At 39.6% G+C, this 21,362-nt stretch overlaps 1 protein-coding gene across 2 annotated transcripts in view; it reads left to right on the plus strand.

The window, feature by feature from the left end:
- SRGAP1 (SLIT-ROBO Rho GTPase activating protein 1) overlaps positions 1–21,362 on the plus strand; it is a 247,823-nt gene that overhangs the window by 183,196 nt on the left and 43,265 nt on the right. For both annotated transcript variants that reach the window (XM_081060579.1, XM_081060580.1), the window contains exons 8-11: positions 448–549; positions 12,191–12,388; positions 13,360–13,444; positions 19,760–19,787. In XM_081060579.1, coding sequence (XP_080916705.1) covers positions 448–549; positions 12,191–12,388; positions 13,360–13,444; positions 19,760–19,787 — 413 coding nt within the window. The remainder of the gene's footprint in view (positions 1–447; positions 550–12,190; positions 12,389–13,359; positions 13,445–19,759; positions 19,788–21,362) is intronic.

Here is a 21,362-nt window from a genome sequence, read left to right on the forward strand (position 1 = left end):
AGGAAACTGAGGTTTGGTAACTTACCACAGTCACCCGGCTGGCTGTAGCCAGTAGGTTCTGTTGCCTGCCCTAGTTTTGCCTGTCTGGTCCATTTGGATCAACCGTCGTACTCTGTCCTCTGCCCGATAGTCATTAAGAATTCCACGAGTGAGACATCAGCTTCAGAAGCCCGTCTCCAGCAACTGCCCCGTTCTTAAAACGATGCTTCCTGCAGCTGCTCTCTTCCCGGTCATATCCGGGCCAAGCAGCTGCATTCTGCTCTTGCCACTTACGTAACTGGTCTGTATTTAAAACTGAAGTTTTGAGGCGGCTGTTAAAAGTAAATATGTAGTTGGAATCTCAAGGGCATCAGCCTGACTCATGCAGCATTTAAATAGGGGAACTATGCATTTGGAGGCTGGCTTGATGGCGCCCTGCTGTAACTGCGGCTTCTAATTCCCCATCAGGTGTGTCAGGTCAGCGCTCAGCAGCCGGTCCAGGCGGAGCTCATGCTCAGGTACCAGCAGCTACAGTCCCGACTGGCCACGCTCAAAATCGAGAACGAGGAGGTGAGCATGCTCTCTGCCCCGTGAGTAATCTGAATTCTGATGCCAAATGGGAGACGTTTTCAAATGACCAAGGCATATTTAACAATTCTAAAGACAATCTCTTCATCAGACATTTTTAGCTAAACTAGGGTTCCTAAACTCATCTTTGTAAAGGATAAATGCAGATTCTGTAGTCTACCACTGACGAATACTTTATCAGGGATTCACTGCGTACACATGGAAACACACCTTTTATTCTTAAATTTGTAATTCACACTAAAAATACTTCCAATCGCTTATTAAACTCAACATATGTGCCTAAGAATATACAGCAATGTGTGGAAAGAAACTTTTGACTGACAGGTTAATTTAATCTTAACTTTTGAAATTAGTACTTTTGTATGCTTTTTCTTGTAGTCTGTAGATTTTTGGGACTGAACATGGCATTCCTGGTATAACTAGTAAAAATATCGTTTGAAAATAATACTCAAATGAGAATAGAAAACTGTTTATTTGCTGGCATTAGTGGATTTAAATGGCTAGAACATGAAATGTGAATTATAAATATATGTTGAGCCAGAAAGCAGTTGTACAATTCAGCTGTCTTTTTTTGAAATTAATTTAATTGGATCCACATTCTCCTTAAATAAAAATCTGAACCACAGATGTTTCTTGTGTTAGTCATGGCTCTCGGTTATAATTTACAGGAACCCAAATCAACCTTACTCAGGTTAGAAGTTTACTTATTGAACAAGTTTGCAGGAGCCTCAGTCGTGATGAGATCTTATCATGATTAGGTTTTGTCATGATTAGATTTTATCATGCATCTCTGTTCTCCTTTCATCACTTTGAAGTGATGTCTTCATGCGTATTGGTAGGATTCCCCCTGCAACCTCCCTGCTCATGTTGGGAGAACCAGGACTACATGGTCCCTATGGCTTCCCGTCTCACCCCACTCCAGCATCCTTATCTCTAAAGTAGGATCCTTCCTCAGCCTGATTTAAGTCATGCATACTTCTGGACCACCCATTACATCCAGGAAATGGGATTCTCTCATTGGTCTGCCTAGATATTGTGCCCTTTCATAGAACCCTTTGATTGACAGCCCCAACAGAAATATGTATTTCTAGAGACAAACAATTCCCAAAAGTAAGGAATGTAGGACAGGAAACAACAACAACAATTCACTTTCATAAAATGAATTATGAAAATTCGCTTTAGTACTCTTATTTCAATCCTACTGGGATGCTTTGAGCCATGTGCATGTGTATTTGTTTTTATTAAGAAAGAGTGATGTGTTTCTACATTTGGTCAACACTCATTGCAATTTTGTGACTTCTATTCTTCCTAGAAGAACCAAACCACCCCTTATTCGAACATGCGCATTTAAGATGCAACCAGTGTAATTAAGAATTCACTCAGTCTCTGTGTAAAGTACCACAAATGAGGCTTTCCAAAGGAAAGCTGTTGTTCTCCTTGAGATGTTTTAGAGCTTAGCATTAGGGTTTTGTTGAGGCATTACAAAATATTCATCTAATTCAGTTTATTGGATCTTATTATTAGATCTATGGTTTCTACGTCTAGTGACTTTCAGTTTTTTTCGATGTGTGTCCTCCTGCTGTTTTATTTGAAAACATTCCCTAAACTCTAGGAAAATTGTTATACACAAGGTCAGAACAGCCCACAGACCTGTTTCATTTGGCTCCTACAGTTTTGGCCAGTTAAAAACAGGGCGGACTAGCAACTCTGGCCCTGCATTGCCTCATCAAGGGAAGAGCTGGCTTATTTGATCTCCCTTTGCCATAATTGTTAAACTCCCGATTTTCTTACATTGGACTAGTCCATTTATGTTATCTGTCTGGCCTCCACAAGCCTCTGAGTTTATAACTTGAATGTATGCCTCTTTGGGCACAATTTGGAAGAACACAATGTCCTTACAAACTGATAGAGGCAGGCAACACTTTCTGAGGGTTGTGTTTTTTTTTTAATTCACTATAGAAACAAATGAATTGGATTGTCCTGATAGTTCTTGTGAGCATAACTAGTGGTTTACAACTTACTGACTATCAGACAAATTCACGGTAGTGGAATGGGATTCCCAATGAAAATAAGATTTAAGTTGAATTTTTGACAATCAGTAGATTTCCAGATATGGAAGAAGGAACAGATGTTTCAGTATATTTTAAGGTACCCTGGGAGAATGTTGATTTCCCAGGGCAGTTTGGTTTAACACCCAAGTTTTCCTTGGGGATGAGCCCAACTTGAAGCTGAAATCATGTGAGGAGAGGCCTTGAGAGTCAACCTAAGGAGTTTTTATACTGTGGGTCAGTTCATTTCTGTACAATAAATATTTGTTGAGCGACTTCTACATTCCACATATTTTGCCAGGTGTGGAGAGTACAGTGATGAATAAGTCACAGTTCACATCTGTCTAGCGTGAGAGCCAAACTAGAGCAAGTCATTTATATAATGTGAAAAATAAGAGATGTAACTTGGGAACAACGTAGCTCTCATTGCTGATTTGGAGTCCTGTGTAGCACTTTACTATTGATAAACAATTTGCCTCCGATCTTCCATCGATAGGACAGAAAACTGACACATGGGTATCAAACCAAAATATACAAATAAAGAAATATATGTAATTCTATATAATTCTCTGCCTCTGAACAAACATTCATACTCATAAAGTCTAAATTTTACTGAAAAGAGTTCAATTAACAAAATTATGACTGCCCAGAAAACATGATCAAAGTTGAGAGAATTTCATCCAACTTTTCAAAAGCATCGACAGTGCAGCTAGTAGAACAGGAGCCTTTTCACCAAATCTTAAACAACTATAAATAATGGGCACTTGTATGATCTGAAACAATTGGAAGCTTTCTAAGAAGGGAGTTTCCACGCTAAGAGCCCACAGAGCATATCTGGCCATGATTTTTTTTTGTTTGCTCTACAGTGCTTGATTTTTAAAAATTAGTTGCTGTCATTTAACAATTGCAAGTTTTGAATAAAAATACTGATTTTCAGCTTCTGAGAAATTAGAAAGTCTTATACTAGTCCTACATTTCTGCAGGGTAATAACCTGCGTGAGCTGCGCAGTGGATACTTCGCTTAGACATAGAGGATGTGCTTCCTGTTTGCTATGCTCCCCACTCAGCCCACATGCCTTATTTTCATGACTTGCTTGGCCCTTGAGTTAGCAGCACCTGCCTTCAGGAAGAGACAGCAGGAAGCATTTGTGAAATGGCCTCAGTATACTCATGAGCAGGAAAAGTTGAAAGAAAAGGTTTGAGGACTTCAATTTGTGGTTGTTGCAGATTCATAATGGATTGTGACATTCATTGTCACCTCATAACTTTACATTTGCCTGTTGAACCTTTTAAAACGAGCTTTCAGTTTCATAATACTGCAGGCTTGCGTCACTCATGATTCCAACTTCCAGTCAGCCAGTCAACAAAGGTTTATTAGTGTCTACCGTGTGTTGTGTATATAGAATTAGAGCAGGGCCTACTGCCCACACAACTTTATTCCCAGTTCTTTGTTTTTTTTTTCTTACTTAAAAGCACAACTTTTTTTTGAAACATTAATAAACGTTACTTTAAAAGGCATCACTATAAAAGCAACCTAAATCGAAATGATCGTTGATACCGTTCTCGTAAATATCGTGCTTTTCCCGAAAATAAGACCTAGCAGCACAGTCAGCTTTAATGCGTCTTTTGGAGCAAAAATTAATGTAAGACCCGGTCATATAATATATAATATATAACCGGGTCTTACATTAATTTTTGCTCCAAAAGATGCATTAGAGCTGATTGCCCGACTAGGTCTTATTTTCGGGGAAACACAGTGTAAACATCTTCCAAACTCTTTCGAATCTAATGTTACACAGTCTTGTCCACTTTCTAACCATCGCCATAGGGATTTCAGTTTAGGGGTCATTCCTGGGGTCAGTTAGGGGTCATTCCAGGGGTCATTTCAGTTTAGGGCTCCTTTCTTTCAAAGCTACCCTCTGGAGTAATTCCCCAATGATTGAATTCCTCTTTTCTTAAAGATCTTCTTTCCTCCCTTCATCTATACATAGCCTAAGAAAAGGAAAACGAATTGCATAACTAGAGCAATTATGCCTTTCGTATTTTTAGCACAGTCTTAGTTTTTAAGTAGTTTGCCCCATTTTCAGACCATTTGGTCCAGAAAATAGAGTTTTCATAACCACGTCACTTCTGCTATGACTAAAATCTCACATATAAAACGAGTTTTTTAACTTGTAGTAGATTTAGCCCCCTGAAAGTAATGGAAAAGAGAAGCCTATGATTCCTCAATTAATTTGTAATAATGTTTAATGAACTGAAAAGCCCCATATAAATTTTCCTAGCACCACTTAAAATCTTCCACCAAGTTTGCTAGGAAATATTTCAGAAACTGTGCCAAAAATATATTCCTCACACAGGCTATTTTCAACAGTAATGAACAAGATTTTAGGCAAACATTTGAGACAGTTTTCATCGCGTAGGTAATTGATGGAAGTAAGATATCATTATACCTACTGCTGAGGGTAGAAAAATCATGTTCCTCCCACCCCCACCCCAAACTTCCTATAGTACCAATGACCGCAGCAGAATCCCCGGTCATGTGAATCAGTGATCAAACTGTTGCGGAAAAGCGGCGAGGACCGATAGACTCAAGCTGCACGCAGAGATCAGGGAGAACACAGCTTTATGATGCCAGCAGGCTCAGCGGGATTGTTCCCAAAGACTGGGCACTTACTGGGGTCGGGCGCTTTGTTTTACAGGGTTGGGCCTCCGGGTTGGGGGGGGGCAATCTGGCAGGTGTGCCGGGGAGGTCCATCCCTAGCAGCTGTGATTGCTCAACATTGTTTTGACGGGGGAGGCCTCTAATTGCGGTGCCCACCAGAGACTGCTCTGATTAGTATCAGAGGAGGGGGGATGGAGCTCCTAGCCGTGCCCACAGGAAAAAACGTCCCAACAAAACCCTTATAGGCAAGTGTCAAATTCTTTTAAGACTTGGTATAAGATGTGCAGCTTGATAACCACTGAATCATAATTGCTGTTTGATCATCTCTGTGGTTTTAACTTCATTTTTACTTATTTAAGTATTTCTTACTTGCCTGAAACCTTCGACTGATGAGGTTAGGAGTAAAAGCCTAAGGAAAAGATAACTGCCATTTATCCCTTAAATGATAGCGTCATCTTGGCCAAAATTGAAAACAGGATCAACTGTCTTTCACTGAAAACACATATTTTTAGAAGCTGTGTGTGTGTGTGTGTGTGTGTGTGTGTGTGTGTTTACATAGGCTTTTACTCACTGATGGGAGGGCCTTGATCCAGAAGAATACCAAGCAGAATGAGGATAGTTTCTAGAAAGGGTCTAAAAGTGAGTTGTGAGCTAGGGCACCAGAGAGAAAATGGCAGAGCTCAGGATGACTGTCAGCAAAGAAATCAAACGTTGTAGTGTGTGCTGAGTATTTCTTTGGCATCTGTCGATTTGCAAGGAGGATGATTTCACCTTCCACCTTTCATTCAGTGAACTTTCGTGATGATCTGCTATGTTTCAGGTACTGAGCTAGTGACTAGAGATAAAGATTAACAAGCTGTCCCTGACCTCACATTGTTCCCCTTGGTGATGGAAAACAGCCCTCTAAACAGTATGGCAGGGGCCTATGAGCAAATGGCATTTCTCATCACCATGGGCATCACGCTCCTCAGACCACGCTTAGTACCAGGCGGGTCGCTAGAGTCCAAGTGGACTAGCGGACGACCAGGGTTCTGACACCCAGCTGACGGCAGAGATGCATGTTGTTCGGAGAGCCGTGGGCAATGTTTTTTCCTTTGGATTATGTTTTCTTCTTTGGATTAAGTTGTATCATTGCTGAGAAATAATTTTGCTCAGAAGTCAGGAGTGCCTGTTATTTGTAAACATCCCCTTAAAGGCAAGTACATAGATTATTAGTGTGAATTCTTTGGTAATAGATCTCTCCACAAAAGCTTGAGGGGGAAGCAAAAATGGAACTGTTTTTCCAGATCAGGCAACACCTTACCCAGCTCAGACAGGGTCCCTGGCATCTGTACCCCCCTGTTAGGGTACCCAGAGCAAGGGAAGGCCATAGAAGGGTGATCTGTCTGCTCCTGCCGTCTGTGGCCAGTGCTGGCCGTGAGTTTCTCACGTTTCTTGGCTAATTCACTATAACATTAATCCAGTCTCTCTGTGTGTGCATGTGCGTATGGTCTCTTTCTGCTCGTTTATAATACATCTGAAATGATACAGTACTGTAATTGACATAACATCCAAGGACAATGACGGAAGGAGTGAGTAGATGAGTTAGGAAGGGAAAGCAGCGCAGGGGGTCGCCGTCACACGCAGATTAATGAGTGTTAAAGGATGTGAGTAGGCCGGCACTGGTGCGAGGTACAGGGCACAGTGCCATCGAACAATGTGCTGTGTCTTAGGGGTTGAGTTGTGTTCCCCCAAAATTTATAGGTAGAAATCCTAACCCCCAGTACCTCAAAATAGAACCTTACTTGAAGACAAGGTCTTCACATAGGAAATCAAATTAAAGTGAGGTCATTAGGATAGGCCCAAATCCCATACGACTGTGTCCTTATAAAAAGGGGAAATTTGGACACAGAAGCTGAGAAGACAATGTGAAGAGACAGAGAAGATGGCCATCCACATGCCAAGGAGGCAGGCCTGGAACAGGCCCTTCCCTCAGCCCACAGAAGGAAGCCACCCTGCCAAACACCATGATCTCAGACTTCGGTCACCAGAACTATGAGCCAACAAACCTATTCATTAAGGCACCCATCCTGTGGTACTTTGTTACAGCAGCCGTAGAAAACTAATATGGTGTGTTTGGAGCATGAAACCATGAGATAACTTTCTTGTTTTCTCCAATGATGGTAACGTCTTGGAAGAAAAAAGGCCAAAGAGCCAGTCCACAAAAGCCCACAGAAGTCATCCCTCCCCCGTCATGGGTTCTGCTCCTTATCTCAGAGTTCTGGCCACCTGGACTCTCCTCCATGGTAGTCCCTTCTTCAGGTTTTCTGTAACCCTTTTCACGTTTTTAGCCTCTCCTGCTAAACCCCACTGCATTTTCCTCCTGCTGATAGGGGATCATTACAAGCCTCATACTAGCTGTTTCAGCTCTGCCTCATTACCTTCCCCCTGGTGACTTCCTACCTTGGCTTGTGTGTGTGTCAGAAGCTAGTGCTATTCTGTCGAGAACTGGGATAATATGTAGTCCCAGCCATCGTGTCTGGTGTTTTCTGCCACACTCTTTATTCTTCCTGACGATTCCAAATTTAACCATGACACTCTTGCTTCTGAGGAAGAATTGAGAAAAAAGGGGAAAATAGTGTTGTTGACAGTGACAAGGAATCCGCACAGTATCCGAGCCTGTTAACCAAGGACTCGGGTGGACATGGATCTTGTCTGGTCCCTGGGCAGATGGTCCTGCCTCAGATACCTTGGTTAGTTAGTCTGGTGCGAGGACAAGAGTCCACTTCAGGGTCACAGATAGTGGGTCTGTTACCAGGTTCTTGAATAGGTTTGGCACCAGCCAGGCCACTGGACAGGTCCCTGGTGGGCAGGACTGGCCCCAGACTGCAGCTGAGCACAGTTGTAACTGAGTCGTGAGTCCACTTCAGGGTCTACAGCCAGGACCAAGGTCTGCAGGCCTGCCTCCAAGGGCACAGATGGGCCTGTCTCCCTCCAGGTCCCTGGGTGGGCTGGACTGCTCCTGACCGCCACTGAGAGGGTCTGGAGCCAGGTTACAGGCAACTTCCAAGATCCAAAGTTGGATCAAGGTTGGCAGACCTGCCTCTGGGACTATGAATGGGCTTGTCTTTTGTTGGGTCCCCAGGGGACTGCTCATAGATCATTGCTAAGAGCTTCTGGAACCAAGTTACACGGCTGCTTCATTACCCACAGACGGACCAAGGTTGGCAGGCTGCCTCGGGGGGCACAGACAAATGTGGGCCCCGCATAGTCCCTTGTCAAGCAGAACTGCTGCTGGGCTGCAGCTGAACTTGTCTGGAGCCAGCCTACAGGGCCCCTTCAAGGTCTGCAGTCAGACCAAGGTGGGCAGACCTTCTTCTGGAAGCGTGAGCAGCCATGTCTTTCATCGGAACCCTGGATGGGCAGGACTACTCCTGGGCTACGGCTGGGAAGGGCTAGAGCAGAGTTACAGGGCCACTTCAAGATGTGCTGTTGGACCAAAGCCAGCAGGTCTGCCTCCAGGAGCATGGACACGTGTGCCTTCTGGAAAGTCCCTGGGCAAAGTAGGACTGCTCCTGGACCAGAGCTGAGAGGAGCCGGAACTGTATCAAGCTCAGCAGGCCTATCACCTGAGGCACAGATGGGCATGACTCCTCCTGGGTCCCTTGGCAGGTGGTGCTGGTGACAGGACCAAGGCCAAACAACTATAGCTGAGTGCACAATGGGACAGAGCTGTTTCTGGGTCTGTAGCCAGGACCATGGTTGGCAAGCCTGCCACCTGGGAACAGGCCTGCTTTCTTGAATCAGTCTTTCTCAGTCTTGGGCTCCACCAAGGTTTTACAAGCTCCTACCTGGGTCCCAGAGCGCCCACAAATACACTTTTATCCATGAATGGCTGCCATATTGTTGCTTTGGGGAAATATGAGCGGGGGCCTCCTGTTTTGCCATCTTGCTGATGTCACCTCCAGGATGGTGAGTGTTTTCATTCAGCTAATAGATATGTAATCATGTGTTACTTAAAGTAACTACTTACAATATTTTTTGTTTAAATTATCTATAACATGCTTTTTCCCAATAATATCTATCCTTTACATTGTGCAGTGTCCCCAGAAATATTGACTAAGTCTGTTAAATTTCTTTGCCTCCTTTTTTTGTTTATTCCATCACGTAAGCTCTTTCAGCATCTGAATTAGCACTGATTTCTGTTATTTCTTCTCTAAACAGTATTTTGTTGTGTAAAGAAAAGTAATTGAAAATATGTCTTCTTCCTGTAACGATGGACGGAGACACTCAGCTCTTTCAGAGTTTACTGTTCAGGACAAGGTGCATAGCCAAGTTTGAAACCCATCAAATATTTTGAACAGAAATACAATTCAGTGATTCTGAACTATTAGTACCCCTAGTGATTTGGAAAAATAAACATTCTCTCTAGAGGATGTTATCCCCTTCCCAGACTTTAAATAACTCTACAAAAAAAAATCTCCAGCAAAAATAACTAGGCATATGAGGAGAAAAACCATGAGTGATAGCCAGAAGAAATAATCAACAACAGAGACATAACTATAGAAACTCCAAATATTGAGATTATCAGAAACAAACTGTAAAAGAGCTGCTTAGATTTCAGCAGAGAACTAGAACCTATAAACAGTGAAATATCAGGTTTGAAAATGAACCACACAGAAATTCCAAAACTGAGAAATACAATAACCAAAATTAATAAATCAGTGGATAGTTTTAACAGCAGATTAGACACAGCTAAAGAGTGATTATCAAAGTGGAAGACAAGTAAGAAGAAAATAATCAAAATGCAGCATGGGAAAACAAAAGGTAGAAAACAGGAAGAGAAGGATAAGAGATATAGAGAACACATTGATGTGGTTTTTTTTTCCATATTGATGTTTAACATACTAATTAAACTCTCAGAAAGAAAAAATGATAGGAAAGAAACAATATTTTCAAAGATAAAGGTTAAAATTTATCAGAGATTATGAAACACAGAACACAATTCAAGAAGCCCCCAAAAATTCCAGGTAGAATATATTTTTTTAAATCCTTACCTAGAAACATTGTGGTGAAACTGTAAAAACTTTGAAAGCAAGTAGAGAAAGAAAGCAGCGTTCATTCAAAGTAGTCATAGACTGACAGCAAACTTCTAATTCAACAGGAACATAGGTGCCACAGAAAAGTACAGTGATATCTTCAATGTATTGAAAGTAAATAACTACCAGCTGGGAAAAATATCTTTCATAAATGAAGGTGAAATAAAAGATATTTTCACGTTAACAAAAACAGTTCACCACCAGCAAACTCATGCTGAAAAGAATTACTAAAGGGAGAGTGATCTTAAAAATATAAGGAATAGAGATTGAACAATATAAAATATGTGTATGAAGCTAAATGAATACTAACTATATATAACAACTAATGTCTGTATTTAAATATACATAAATATTTACATATATCTTATTGTAATACATTACAAAAATAGCTTCTAAATCAGGAGAAGTAAATGGAGATAAAGTGTTCTAAACTCTGTACATTGCCTGGGAAAAAGATAAAGCTATCAATCAATTTACATTATACTTGATAAGGAAAGGTGTAGTACAACCTAATTGTGGAAGATAAATTAAAAGGCTCCAATATGATAACATAGAACAGTATCTTTATGGCCATAAAATAGGCCATAAAGAAATAGGAAAAATATTTCTTAAATAAGGACACAAAAAAGCAATAATCATAAAGGAAAAGATTGGTAATTTGATTATTTGAAACTGAGACTGTTCATCTGGATACTATAGAAAGAGTGGAAAAGCCAGAGCACAGAGTGGTAAGATATTTGCAACACATATAACTAATAAAAGACATATCTACATCTGCAAATGTGTTTTTTAAAAAAGACTCATAACCCAATAGAAAGTTGAGCAAGAGATTTAGCAAAGTGTTTTCCAAGAGAGGAAATCCAAATTGCCTTAACCGTATGATAATGTGCTCAATCTCAATCATCAGAGACGTGTGTGAAAACCACAGAGATACCAATATACAACCAACACAATGGTTTAAAATTTAAAAGCTGACAATACCAACTCTTGAAGATTTGGAGTAATAAGAATTCTCCTACTGTGCTGGTGGGCATGCAAATTGGAACAACAGTTTTGGAGAACAGTCTGGCAGACTATAAGCAGCAATTCAGCTTATGTACATGTGCCCCAACAAAAATGTGCTCATAGCAGTGTTATTCATAATGGCCCCAGATTAGAAATAAATCATTTACATATCAACAGCAAAAGGGATGATTATGATGTATTCTTACAGTGAATATTCAGCAATGAAATACAAGAAATCAATAAACCTTACTACATAAAGTTGAGCAAAAGATGCAGGACAAAAAAACTATCCATGCTTTAGGATTCCATTTATATAAAGTACGAAAAGGGAAAAACTGATATATGATGTTAAAAATTAGGACAGTGGCTACCTTTGGGGAGGAGAAAAAGGTCTGGTGGTTGGGAAAAGCACAAGGATACTCGCAGTGTACTATATTTCTTGATCTGAGTGGTGGTCATTATAAATGTTCTTTTTGCGACATTCATCAAGCTATGTACTTACAATCTGTGCATTTTTCTGTATGTAGCTTTACTTCAATTAAAAATGTTATTTAAAACAAAAGAATGTAATTGAGAAAGCACCCAGTGATGCATGAGATTTATAAGGGCTGATAGAAAGTGATGTCCTCCTTAGTGTAATTCCGAAGAAAGCCTTTCCTTATATTGGTGACCTGGGGTATTCTTTAGCTGTCTCTCTCCGCTAATAGATTCTGAACTTCTTGGGGCAGGGCCGGCGTCCTCATCTCTGCTTGATAGAATGGATTGTCACTGCATGTTTGTGGGATTCATGAAATAATGTACTAATGTGAAAAATACGTTTCTGTTCCCAGGTTAAGAAAACGACTGAAGCCACCTTGCAGACAATACAAGATATGGTCACAATCGAGGACTATGACGTGTCTGAATGCTTTCAGCATAGTCGCTCCACAGAGTCTGTGAAATCTACGGTCTCGGAAACGTACCTGAGTAAGCCCAGCATTGCTAAGAGAAGAGCCAACCAGCAGGAGACTGAGCAGTTCTACTTCATGGTGTGTCTTTTGCTTCCCCAGCCGCTCTTGGGGCTCAGATCTGGGGTTCCCAAATGCTGCTTCTGGAGTTCCATCGCAATCACCTAGGGTTCTTTATTAAAATATAGACTCCTGTCTACCCTCAGAGTTCCTGATTCAGGAGTTAATACTTTTTAAAAGCTCCTTAGGTAATTCTGATATGCAGACAAATGTAAAGAGGACTGCGCTAAAACAACTTTTGAACTTTAATGGATATACCATATTTTGCTGTGTATAATGCGCTCCCATATATAATGCACACCCACGTTTTTATCCCAAACTTTGAGGGAAGAAATCCTTTGTTTTAATTTTTTAATTCAAATTTTTATTTGTTTACATTTAGGTACTTGTTTTTTGTGTTATAAAGGAATTTTAGCATTTATTTTTAAACATATTATGATACTAGAAATTTTGTGTATCGGTAACAAATTTATGATATTTACACATAGAAAGCCAAGAACTCTTCGTAGTTGTAAGTTCGTCCTTAGTTCAGCAACACCAATTATCGTATTCCAGGGTATTTTGCGTAAGGATATCGTTATTGATTTCTAGAGTTACACTTTTAACTCATAAGCATAAATAAGAGAATTAAAAACATACAGGTACAGAATTAGTACTGCCCATGTGTAATGCGCATCCTTATTTTTCCCTCACAAATTTGGGCAAAAAAGTGTGCATTATACACAGCAAAATACGGTACATGTCACCAGGAGAGCTTATTAACACGTAAGTTCTGATTTCAGTAGGTCTAGGGAGGGAGGGACCTGAGAGTCTGCTCCTCTGATAGGCTCCCGAGTAAGGGTTGGTGCTGTTGTCTCCATCCGACCACGCTTTGAGTAGCGAGGTTCTAGGATAAAGAAGATAAAAGTGGCTGGATTTTAGATATCCTACGGGAAGTTCCTTAACATTGAATTTTTTCTTTTTAAATTAAAAACAAATCCTTCCTTCTGCAGAAACTCAGAGAATACTTGGAAGGTAGCAATCTCATCACAAAACTTCAAGCCAAACATGACTTATTGCAGAGGACCCTTGGAGAAGGTCAGTTATTTGAAATAGTTGGGAAGATGACATGGATTATATACTGTGTTGTGTCTATGACCTTTAAGTGTGTGTGGATTGTGGATTTGTGCTTTAAGAAGCAGAGAACACTCTTTGTTTAGATTTGGTTTTCTCTGTCTCTGTAATAATCAACTTCTCCCTGGAATTACAGAGGGTGCCAAAAACATATATACACATTTTAAGAAAGGAAAAAAAACTGTATTAAAATTGTAATACTCAATATATACCAAGAACAAAATATGAATATAAGTCATGTATATACATGTTTTTTGCACCCCCGATATTTTCTTTTTGAGCCTGGTGCTAACCCTGAGGGACAACAGTGAAATGTGGGGAGGGCTGAACAGCCAACAGGGTCTTCAGAGCTCCTAAAAGTAGAGAAGTCAGAGGGAGGTGTGCCTGCCCCTACCTGCTGACTGCCTGGTCACTTCCTCTTTTCCTCCTTGAATTTTCCACCCCTTTGGCCCTAACCCGTTTATTTTAATGGGCCAATATTTTTTTGTCTCATCTAATACCTTTTTGGACTCTAGAAATCAGTTAAACCGGTTTGGGTGACTCCTTATCCCCCCTTTCCATAGGGGTTAGTTTTAATTGAGAAATAATCTCCTTAAGTATATTGCTGTATCTAATAGCAAAAACAACAATAGTTATCACTTATGTAAGACTTTCTCTGTGCTTGGTGTTGTTCTGAGATATATATTTTACTGGATACTTAGTTAATTAATTTCCCCATTTCTACAGATGAAAAAACTGAGGGGGAAAAAAAGGATTATAGGCAAAGGGGACTTATGTAAATGTTACTGTTTCTCAGTCATCTTCAGGAAATTTAAAAGGAAAAACTGAATATAAGCAAAGTCCCTGTCTTAAGTGCCTCATAGTCTGTAACTTAATTAGCTTTTATTTATACCAGATCCTGCTAGAAGTTTTAAAAAGTGAAAGAATATGAAGGGGAATGGGAAACGAGGGGACTGAGTTGTGTGAGTAATCCAGGCCACAAAAAGAGATTACTGTTCTTTAATGTAAACTCTTGCCTCCTACCACTCTAGAATCTTCCTTACCCATAAAGAAGTTTTTCCATCACCTTATTTCCTTGTTTTTTCCAAAGGACCCATTATCCTCAGGGAATGACGACATGGATAAAGGTCATCATGACCTAAGACTCTGTGTATTACAGTTAGGATGCCAGATTCTAAGATAAAAGGACAGTTTCACTTTGAAAAAAATTTAACATTTATACTACTAAAAAGCGTCTTAAAAAAAAATAACCACATACAATGTGTGAACTTTCATTAGATTCTAAATCAAAAAGGAAAAGTTATAAAAGGCATTTTAAAGACAACCGGGGAAATTTAAATATAGAACATCTATTAAATATTATTGAATTAATGTTAATTTTCCTAGATATGGTGGTATGGTTATGAAGGAGAACATTCTTAGTCTTAAGAAATACCTGCTGAGTGGCATAATATTTGCGACTTACTTTCAAAATGGTTCAGGAAAAAAGATACAGCGATGGGGGGAAGGCAGAAAAAGAAATATGGCCAATGTGACAAGATGTTAACAGTTGGGAAATCTAAGTGAAGTGTATATTAATGTTCCCTGTACTAGTTTTTCAACTGTTCTGTAACAGAGATTTCAGCCTTTTTTTAAAAAAAAGACCTTTTTTTCCTTTGAACAGTTGTCTTTTCAACAGTTGTGTGCTATTTGTGGTTTTGTGGGGGGTTTTTTGTTTTGTTTTTTCCTTCATAGTATCATATGTCTTTGTTGTTTTTTTCCCCATTTTTCACAAAAATGCCTAATATTTCATTGATGCCCCAAAGGTCAGTGGCCAGTCCCAAAGCATAGATTGTCATAAATGTAGATGAATGCTGATGGGCACAAAGTCCTTCCCTACAGGACTGGATACCACTTTAGAAATTGAGTGGGAGGGAATTAAGTAGAGAGTGAATTCGTTCTTGGCAGTGATGCAAATACGTGTGTCAATACACTTGGGATGTCATTCTGAAACTTTTATGGTACTCATTCTACATAGATTCCCTTATGTCTCCTGGAAAGAAAGTCCAATGGTTAATATTATTTTATGTGCCACCTCTGGGTACGGCTATATTTCAGCTAATTTGCTGAATCCAAACACCAGGCTCCATCTTTACCAGCTAAACTGTGTATATTGTACCTTGAGAACTCAAAGCCAGGATTTCTTAAGCTTGGAATTTCTTTCAGTAATTTCCAGTGTCCTAGTGACACAAGCTGTGTTCAGGTGTAGCAGCCCCTCACCGGACTGGATTTATTCTGCATGCAGAGCGGGATGGTCGTCATCTAGTGGCAGCAGACACACTAGCCTGTGCCCACTGGTTGCAAACCTCTGTTTCTTGGGCCTGCCTGCCCCACGTGTAGGCTTGGCAGCCCCCCAGTTGTTGGTCGCTGCCTGAGGTTGACACTGGCAGCTTTGCCCAGAGAAAAACTGAGCCTGGAGAGCATGCCCCACCTTTTAGCTCCACCATTGTGGGCCTGCTGGCTTTCCATGGGAGCCCTGTTCGCGTTAATAGGCTTACACTAAAGGAGACTAGGAGAGTTCATGGCGCCTGTCCCACGGTGAGATAATCCAATGGCAAGCCCTTCTGAAGGAGTCCAAGTCTGGGTTTGGCTCATAAATAAGGTTAGTAGCACAGGTTTAAATGGTGCATTTGGGGACAATCCTGACTTCTTAATGTAGAAATCACATCTCTAAATTATACTCAACTCACTGCTGCAAAAACTGCCTCCATTGTAAAACAAATAGAGCCTAACCCAGGGATTTAGCAGTTGATAATACACAACTGAAACTATAACTACAGGCATGTGTTTGGCCTGTCTTACTGCTTGCTTTTGGCAGGCTACCAGTGGCCCAGTAAATCCTTTGATTTAAAACATTTCGAAGCAACTAGATTGGGCCCTGAAAGTGGCACCATCAAAATTCAGAATTCCAAATCTTTGAGAACTATTGAAGTGGAAAGAAACATGTAATGATTTGTTACAACCAGAGTCATCGTCGTCTTCTTCATCCTTCAGCAACACCATTATATCTTTGTTATGATGTCATTTGTTTTTAAATTGGGGAAGTTAAATTGAGCTCAGTCAACGAGCCCTGAAATTTTTTCTTTTTCATTTTTACTTGTGAAGCTTAATGTTCATATTGGCTTCTTTGTGTGCAACGTTTAGAATTAAGTGGATGTAAATATCAATGCAAATTTGCTAAACACAGAACATCTGACACTGGAAGCTGAGTTCCGTGCTGTATTATTTCCACCAAAGGAGTTAAACAGGTTATCCTCACACATTCCATATGTCTTTGAGTAGGAGTAAAAGTATACTTTCAAAAGAGATGATAGGGAATAATTCTGCTTTTTTAGAACAGCCCAGCATTAGTCGGTATTAAGAAAGAAAAAAAGACCGGAAAGGAAAGTCAGGGTCCATATCAGTCGTTCATCAGGGACTTCTGTTCAGTTTGAGCTGTGCACATTTTAAATATTTTATTTAGTTGGGTTTCATGTGTGTGTGTTTCTTTTAATCTCAAATTGCCACCAAACTATATTTTGGTTTTCCCTTTTATTTGATGGAGATAAAATACATTTGGACATGAAAAATAATTCACTTCCTAATTCTCAAGTGAAATTGTAAGAGTTGGTCAAATTAGGTGTTTGTATCAAGAACAAGATAATCCTTGGTCTTGGGTCATTTTTTTCCCTCTAAATGGCACGTGTTGGGGGCAAAAGGGGAATGAGTTGTCTGTTGTTTTTAATAATTAAGTAGCCTTCCAAAGAAAATGATTGAAATCTAATCCTCAGACCACTGGAAGCTTTCACGTTTCTCTGGGAAACAGATTCTTCTAAGCTTGTGTGTTATTGATCTATTAGTGATGGAACTGATTAAAAAATAAAACCTCCTCATTCATCAGTTGAGACATACTCAGTGCTATTAACTGAAAACAAAAATCGGATATGGCAGTGGTGGTGTTAGGCTATGAATGACAGTTCTTGCGAAGCTTGCTCTTGGTTCATTAATAAAAATGCATTTTTTTATAGGTTTTGCAATTTTTTACCCCATACTATTAACCATGGATGGATGGATCAAAATGAATTTAAGCCATTTTATATATGATCTTTTTCTAAATCTGGAGAATATTCGGTGAAGCTATTTTAACAAAAATAGCAAAATTTCAAAGTTATAAAGCATTTCGTTTTTAAGGAATTATTGTTAGCATCTTTATCATTGAATTATTTGAAAGTGATTGACTTCTGTTATTCGATTTAATTTTATAGCTATTTATTATATTTGTTTAATAATTTATGAAATTTATTAGATCTTCAGTGTTTTATATTTGGCTTTCGCCATAGGGAGCAGGCAGAAGTGTAAGCCGTCATCCCTACCTTACTTCTAGGACTTTTCAAAGTATTTACTGGGAGAAAAAAATGACTTACATTTTTACAGTATATTACTTGGGAGCTCAGGTCTATAATTAAAATAAAACTGGACCCAAGTGCCAGCCCCACCACATACTAACCGCATGACTTAGGACAAGTCACTTGCCTTCTCTATGTTCAGTCTCTTCTGTAAAATAAGAATGATAATAATAGTCCCTGCTTCATAAAGTGGTTGTGAAAATTGTGAGTTAATATATGGAAAAGGCTGATAAATGCTAGACTTCATTGCTGTTTTTATTGTTGTTACTAATATATTTTATATCATACTTCTGTGTTGTAATCAAGTATGCAGCGTGATAGAATACAGTGTAGCACAAGCCAGATACTTTCTCTGCCCTCAACCCTTTGCTCATTCTGCTGACTCACACTGGGTGATCTCAGCTAGGACCTGTGGCCCCAGCACAACCTAAATGATAGTGACTCTCAAATCCTCATCTCCAGCCGTGTCTGCTCTCTGCAGTTAACTCTGTATAGCCAGCTTCCTCCTGCAGGAGATCTGGCAGGCACCACACACCACACTCAGCTCCCCACCTGCCCTCTCCACTTGCTGTTAGACCTTCTCTTCCACTTACGAATATTTGTAAATTATTTTGGAGTGCTGTGTCCATCTTCTCTTTTTCCTTCTCCCCCAAAGCAGCAGAAGTCCAGCAAAAGGAAGGGACTTACAGTTAAATGATAGGTAGAACCAGGTAGCAGGAGGAAAATCAGATTCTTTGTCTTTTCCCCTCTCCCCCACTCCAAGTCATGGCCAAGACCTGATTCTGCCAACACCTAACAGTGGCCTGGATCTGTATGGAGAAAGGTATTTTCTGATAGTAACTGTCGCCCCCAGTTTAGTAAACAGACATTACTCAAAAGCTTTATGTTACTTGTTATTCAAGAGGAGATATTAATAATAGAGCAAAAGACTCTTTGTTCATTCATCATTCCCAACAAGCCAGCCTTTTCTCCAATTGTTGTGTTGGCTTAGCCCTACAAGTCTGAGTCACTGCATTATGACTGTACTCACCTGTTTGTACTACCACGTGACCCTTCTCTGCCAGCTACATATTCAGGCTGTTGGAGGACCATATGATCATTTTGCAAGCAAACCAGTTGAGTGATTCTCTTCCCCACACCCCTCCCTTTCCACGGCTCCACCCTAAATGTAAGAAAGAGCAGACAGCAACCATGGACACATTCAAACTTGTAGAAACATCACAAGAATACAAAGCTGGTACTTAAAACAAGTAAAGAAGCCCAAATATATAAGAAGAACCTTATGTTTTAAATAACAGAGAGCTCTTGAAAGGCTTTTAGCCTACAAGTTGGTGGAATGTAGCATAATTTAATGTCCTTGTACTTTAATATCTGCAAATGTCGTTTCTGATTACAAAATGCAGCTTTCTCCCCAATGTCATATTATAAGAAGAACACCAATTTAATCTAAAGGAAATTGGGTTCTCCCAATCTTATGTGACCCCTATTTCTCCCCAGAAATGTGTGTTTTATTTGTGTTTCATCCTTAAACTTATAGATAAGATCAACAGCTATTTCTTGTTTTTAAAAACAAGAAATTTTTTTTAAAAAAATCAAAAAACTCCCTGCCTCAAATTGCCAAGTAAAACATATTTCTCCTATTTATAGGATTTATTAAGTTTTATGTATAGATTTTATGAAATACTTACTTTGAATTATTTATCTGTCATTATATGCTATCCTCATGCTTTTTGCCGTAAAATGTGTAAGTTGTTATAAACTCAGAATCTCAAAACAAGAGACAGATGATGCAAAAGATTACCAAATACCTTCCACTGATTCTATTCACTTTACTTATTTTTACTTTTTCTTGCAGGTCATAGAGCTGAGTATATGACTACAAGGTAGGAAAACATTTCATCGTAACTCATATCGTGTCTCACACTCTCTTTTCTTTTTAACAGGAAGCAACCACTTAAATGCTGTAAGAATGAAATATTTTGTTAATGAACTTGGAAAGAGTTTTGGGTTGACAAAACACAGTAACAAGAAATGTTTGGGGTTCTCAAAAACCAGATTTGCTCTGGCAGATTTGATTTCCCGATGGAATTAGGGGTGGGAAAAAAAAGACCTAAATTGAATGGGTTTGGTTTATCTAATTTTCTAGAAGTCCAACAAGACTTTTGATTTAGTAGTTCAATTAACAAGCAATATTATGCATATATCTCCTGTGTTAGCAAATAGAAGGTATGATTATTTACGTTCAGCTCCTACTTCCCCTTAGGTCACATAAAAATTAGGGCTATGTTGAATACTCTCAGGATTTTAGCTCTCTACCCCTTTTTGGTTTACTTTAAAGATTTAACTTTTAATGCCTACAACCATATTGCATTTCCCTTTTTTTTTTTTAGTTTATGGAGGGATTTTGAAACTACTGCTAAGACAGAAAAGACTTTTTGGAAGCAGATTCTGCTTTGGGTTGGGGAAAGTTTGTGGCAACTTTTATTTTCCTATGTCCACATTTATGCAACAGCCAAAAATTATTTTAATTGACATAGTAAGACTTTGCAGTTTGGAAGCTGAGTTCTCTTTGAGGTAAGAGACATTCAGGACGCTGGTGTGCCTGTTGCGGTAATTGGCAAGTTTATTTTCAAGATTCTGTAATGTTCCTGCTGGACAATTTATTCAAAAGGAAGCTCCCCTCTTATTTCCTTGTGAACCAACCAGAAGGGACAGCTACTGACTTATCTAAACTTGACAAAAATACTGAAGGTTTTCTTCCCTATATCAGTGACGAAGAGGAATATTACTTCTGCATAGTAATATGCAGCTTATGAAGCTTTTTTCACATATAGTATCCCTGTGCACTATCAACTATTTTACCTGTTGTTTCTAAATTGTAAATAATGTAAGGCACTTAAATTTTTTTTCCAAAAAGGAAGGAATGCAAATACATTGATGTACAATGAGAGCTGTAATTGCCAAACAGACTTGATATTCACATACTCCAACTGGTACTTTTTCTCAGCCTCATGGGCAGCCAGATTATCAGGAAGTTACGCGGTAAGCACACACCCAGAATGAATCATATTACTCGAAAGAGGCATAACTAGGGCATGGGCCTGGCTTTGTTCACCTGATGTGTACATGGTAGAGCCAGAACCATCAGCACACCAGTCTGCCTGAAAAGCCACATCTGCCCTGGAAATTACTTGGATAAGCAGTTTGTTTTAATCTCAAGTCGCTCTCAGAAGTTTAGTATCTTCACACTTGCCTCATATGTTAGAACCCTTAGGAGAGGCGGTTTTCAGGTCTTTAGTAGAAAATTCACAAGACATCCCTCCATTAGCCCCAGACAGGGGTTACTCTGCATTTCTCGGTCATGCAGGAACAATTACCCAAGTGCCAGGAGGGGCTTTAGTCCCAGCTACAATTTTGCTTGTGCCACAAATCAGTGACCAAAGGAAATGGGCCTGTGT

The sequence above is a fragment of the Rhinolophus hipposideros genome (genome assembly GCF_964194185.1).
Source record: "Rhinolophus hipposideros genome assembly, chromosome: 9".
NCBI classification, from domain to species: domain Eukaryota; kingdom Metazoa; phylum Chordata; class Mammalia; order Chiroptera; family Rhinolophidae; genus Rhinolophus; species Rhinolophus hipposideros.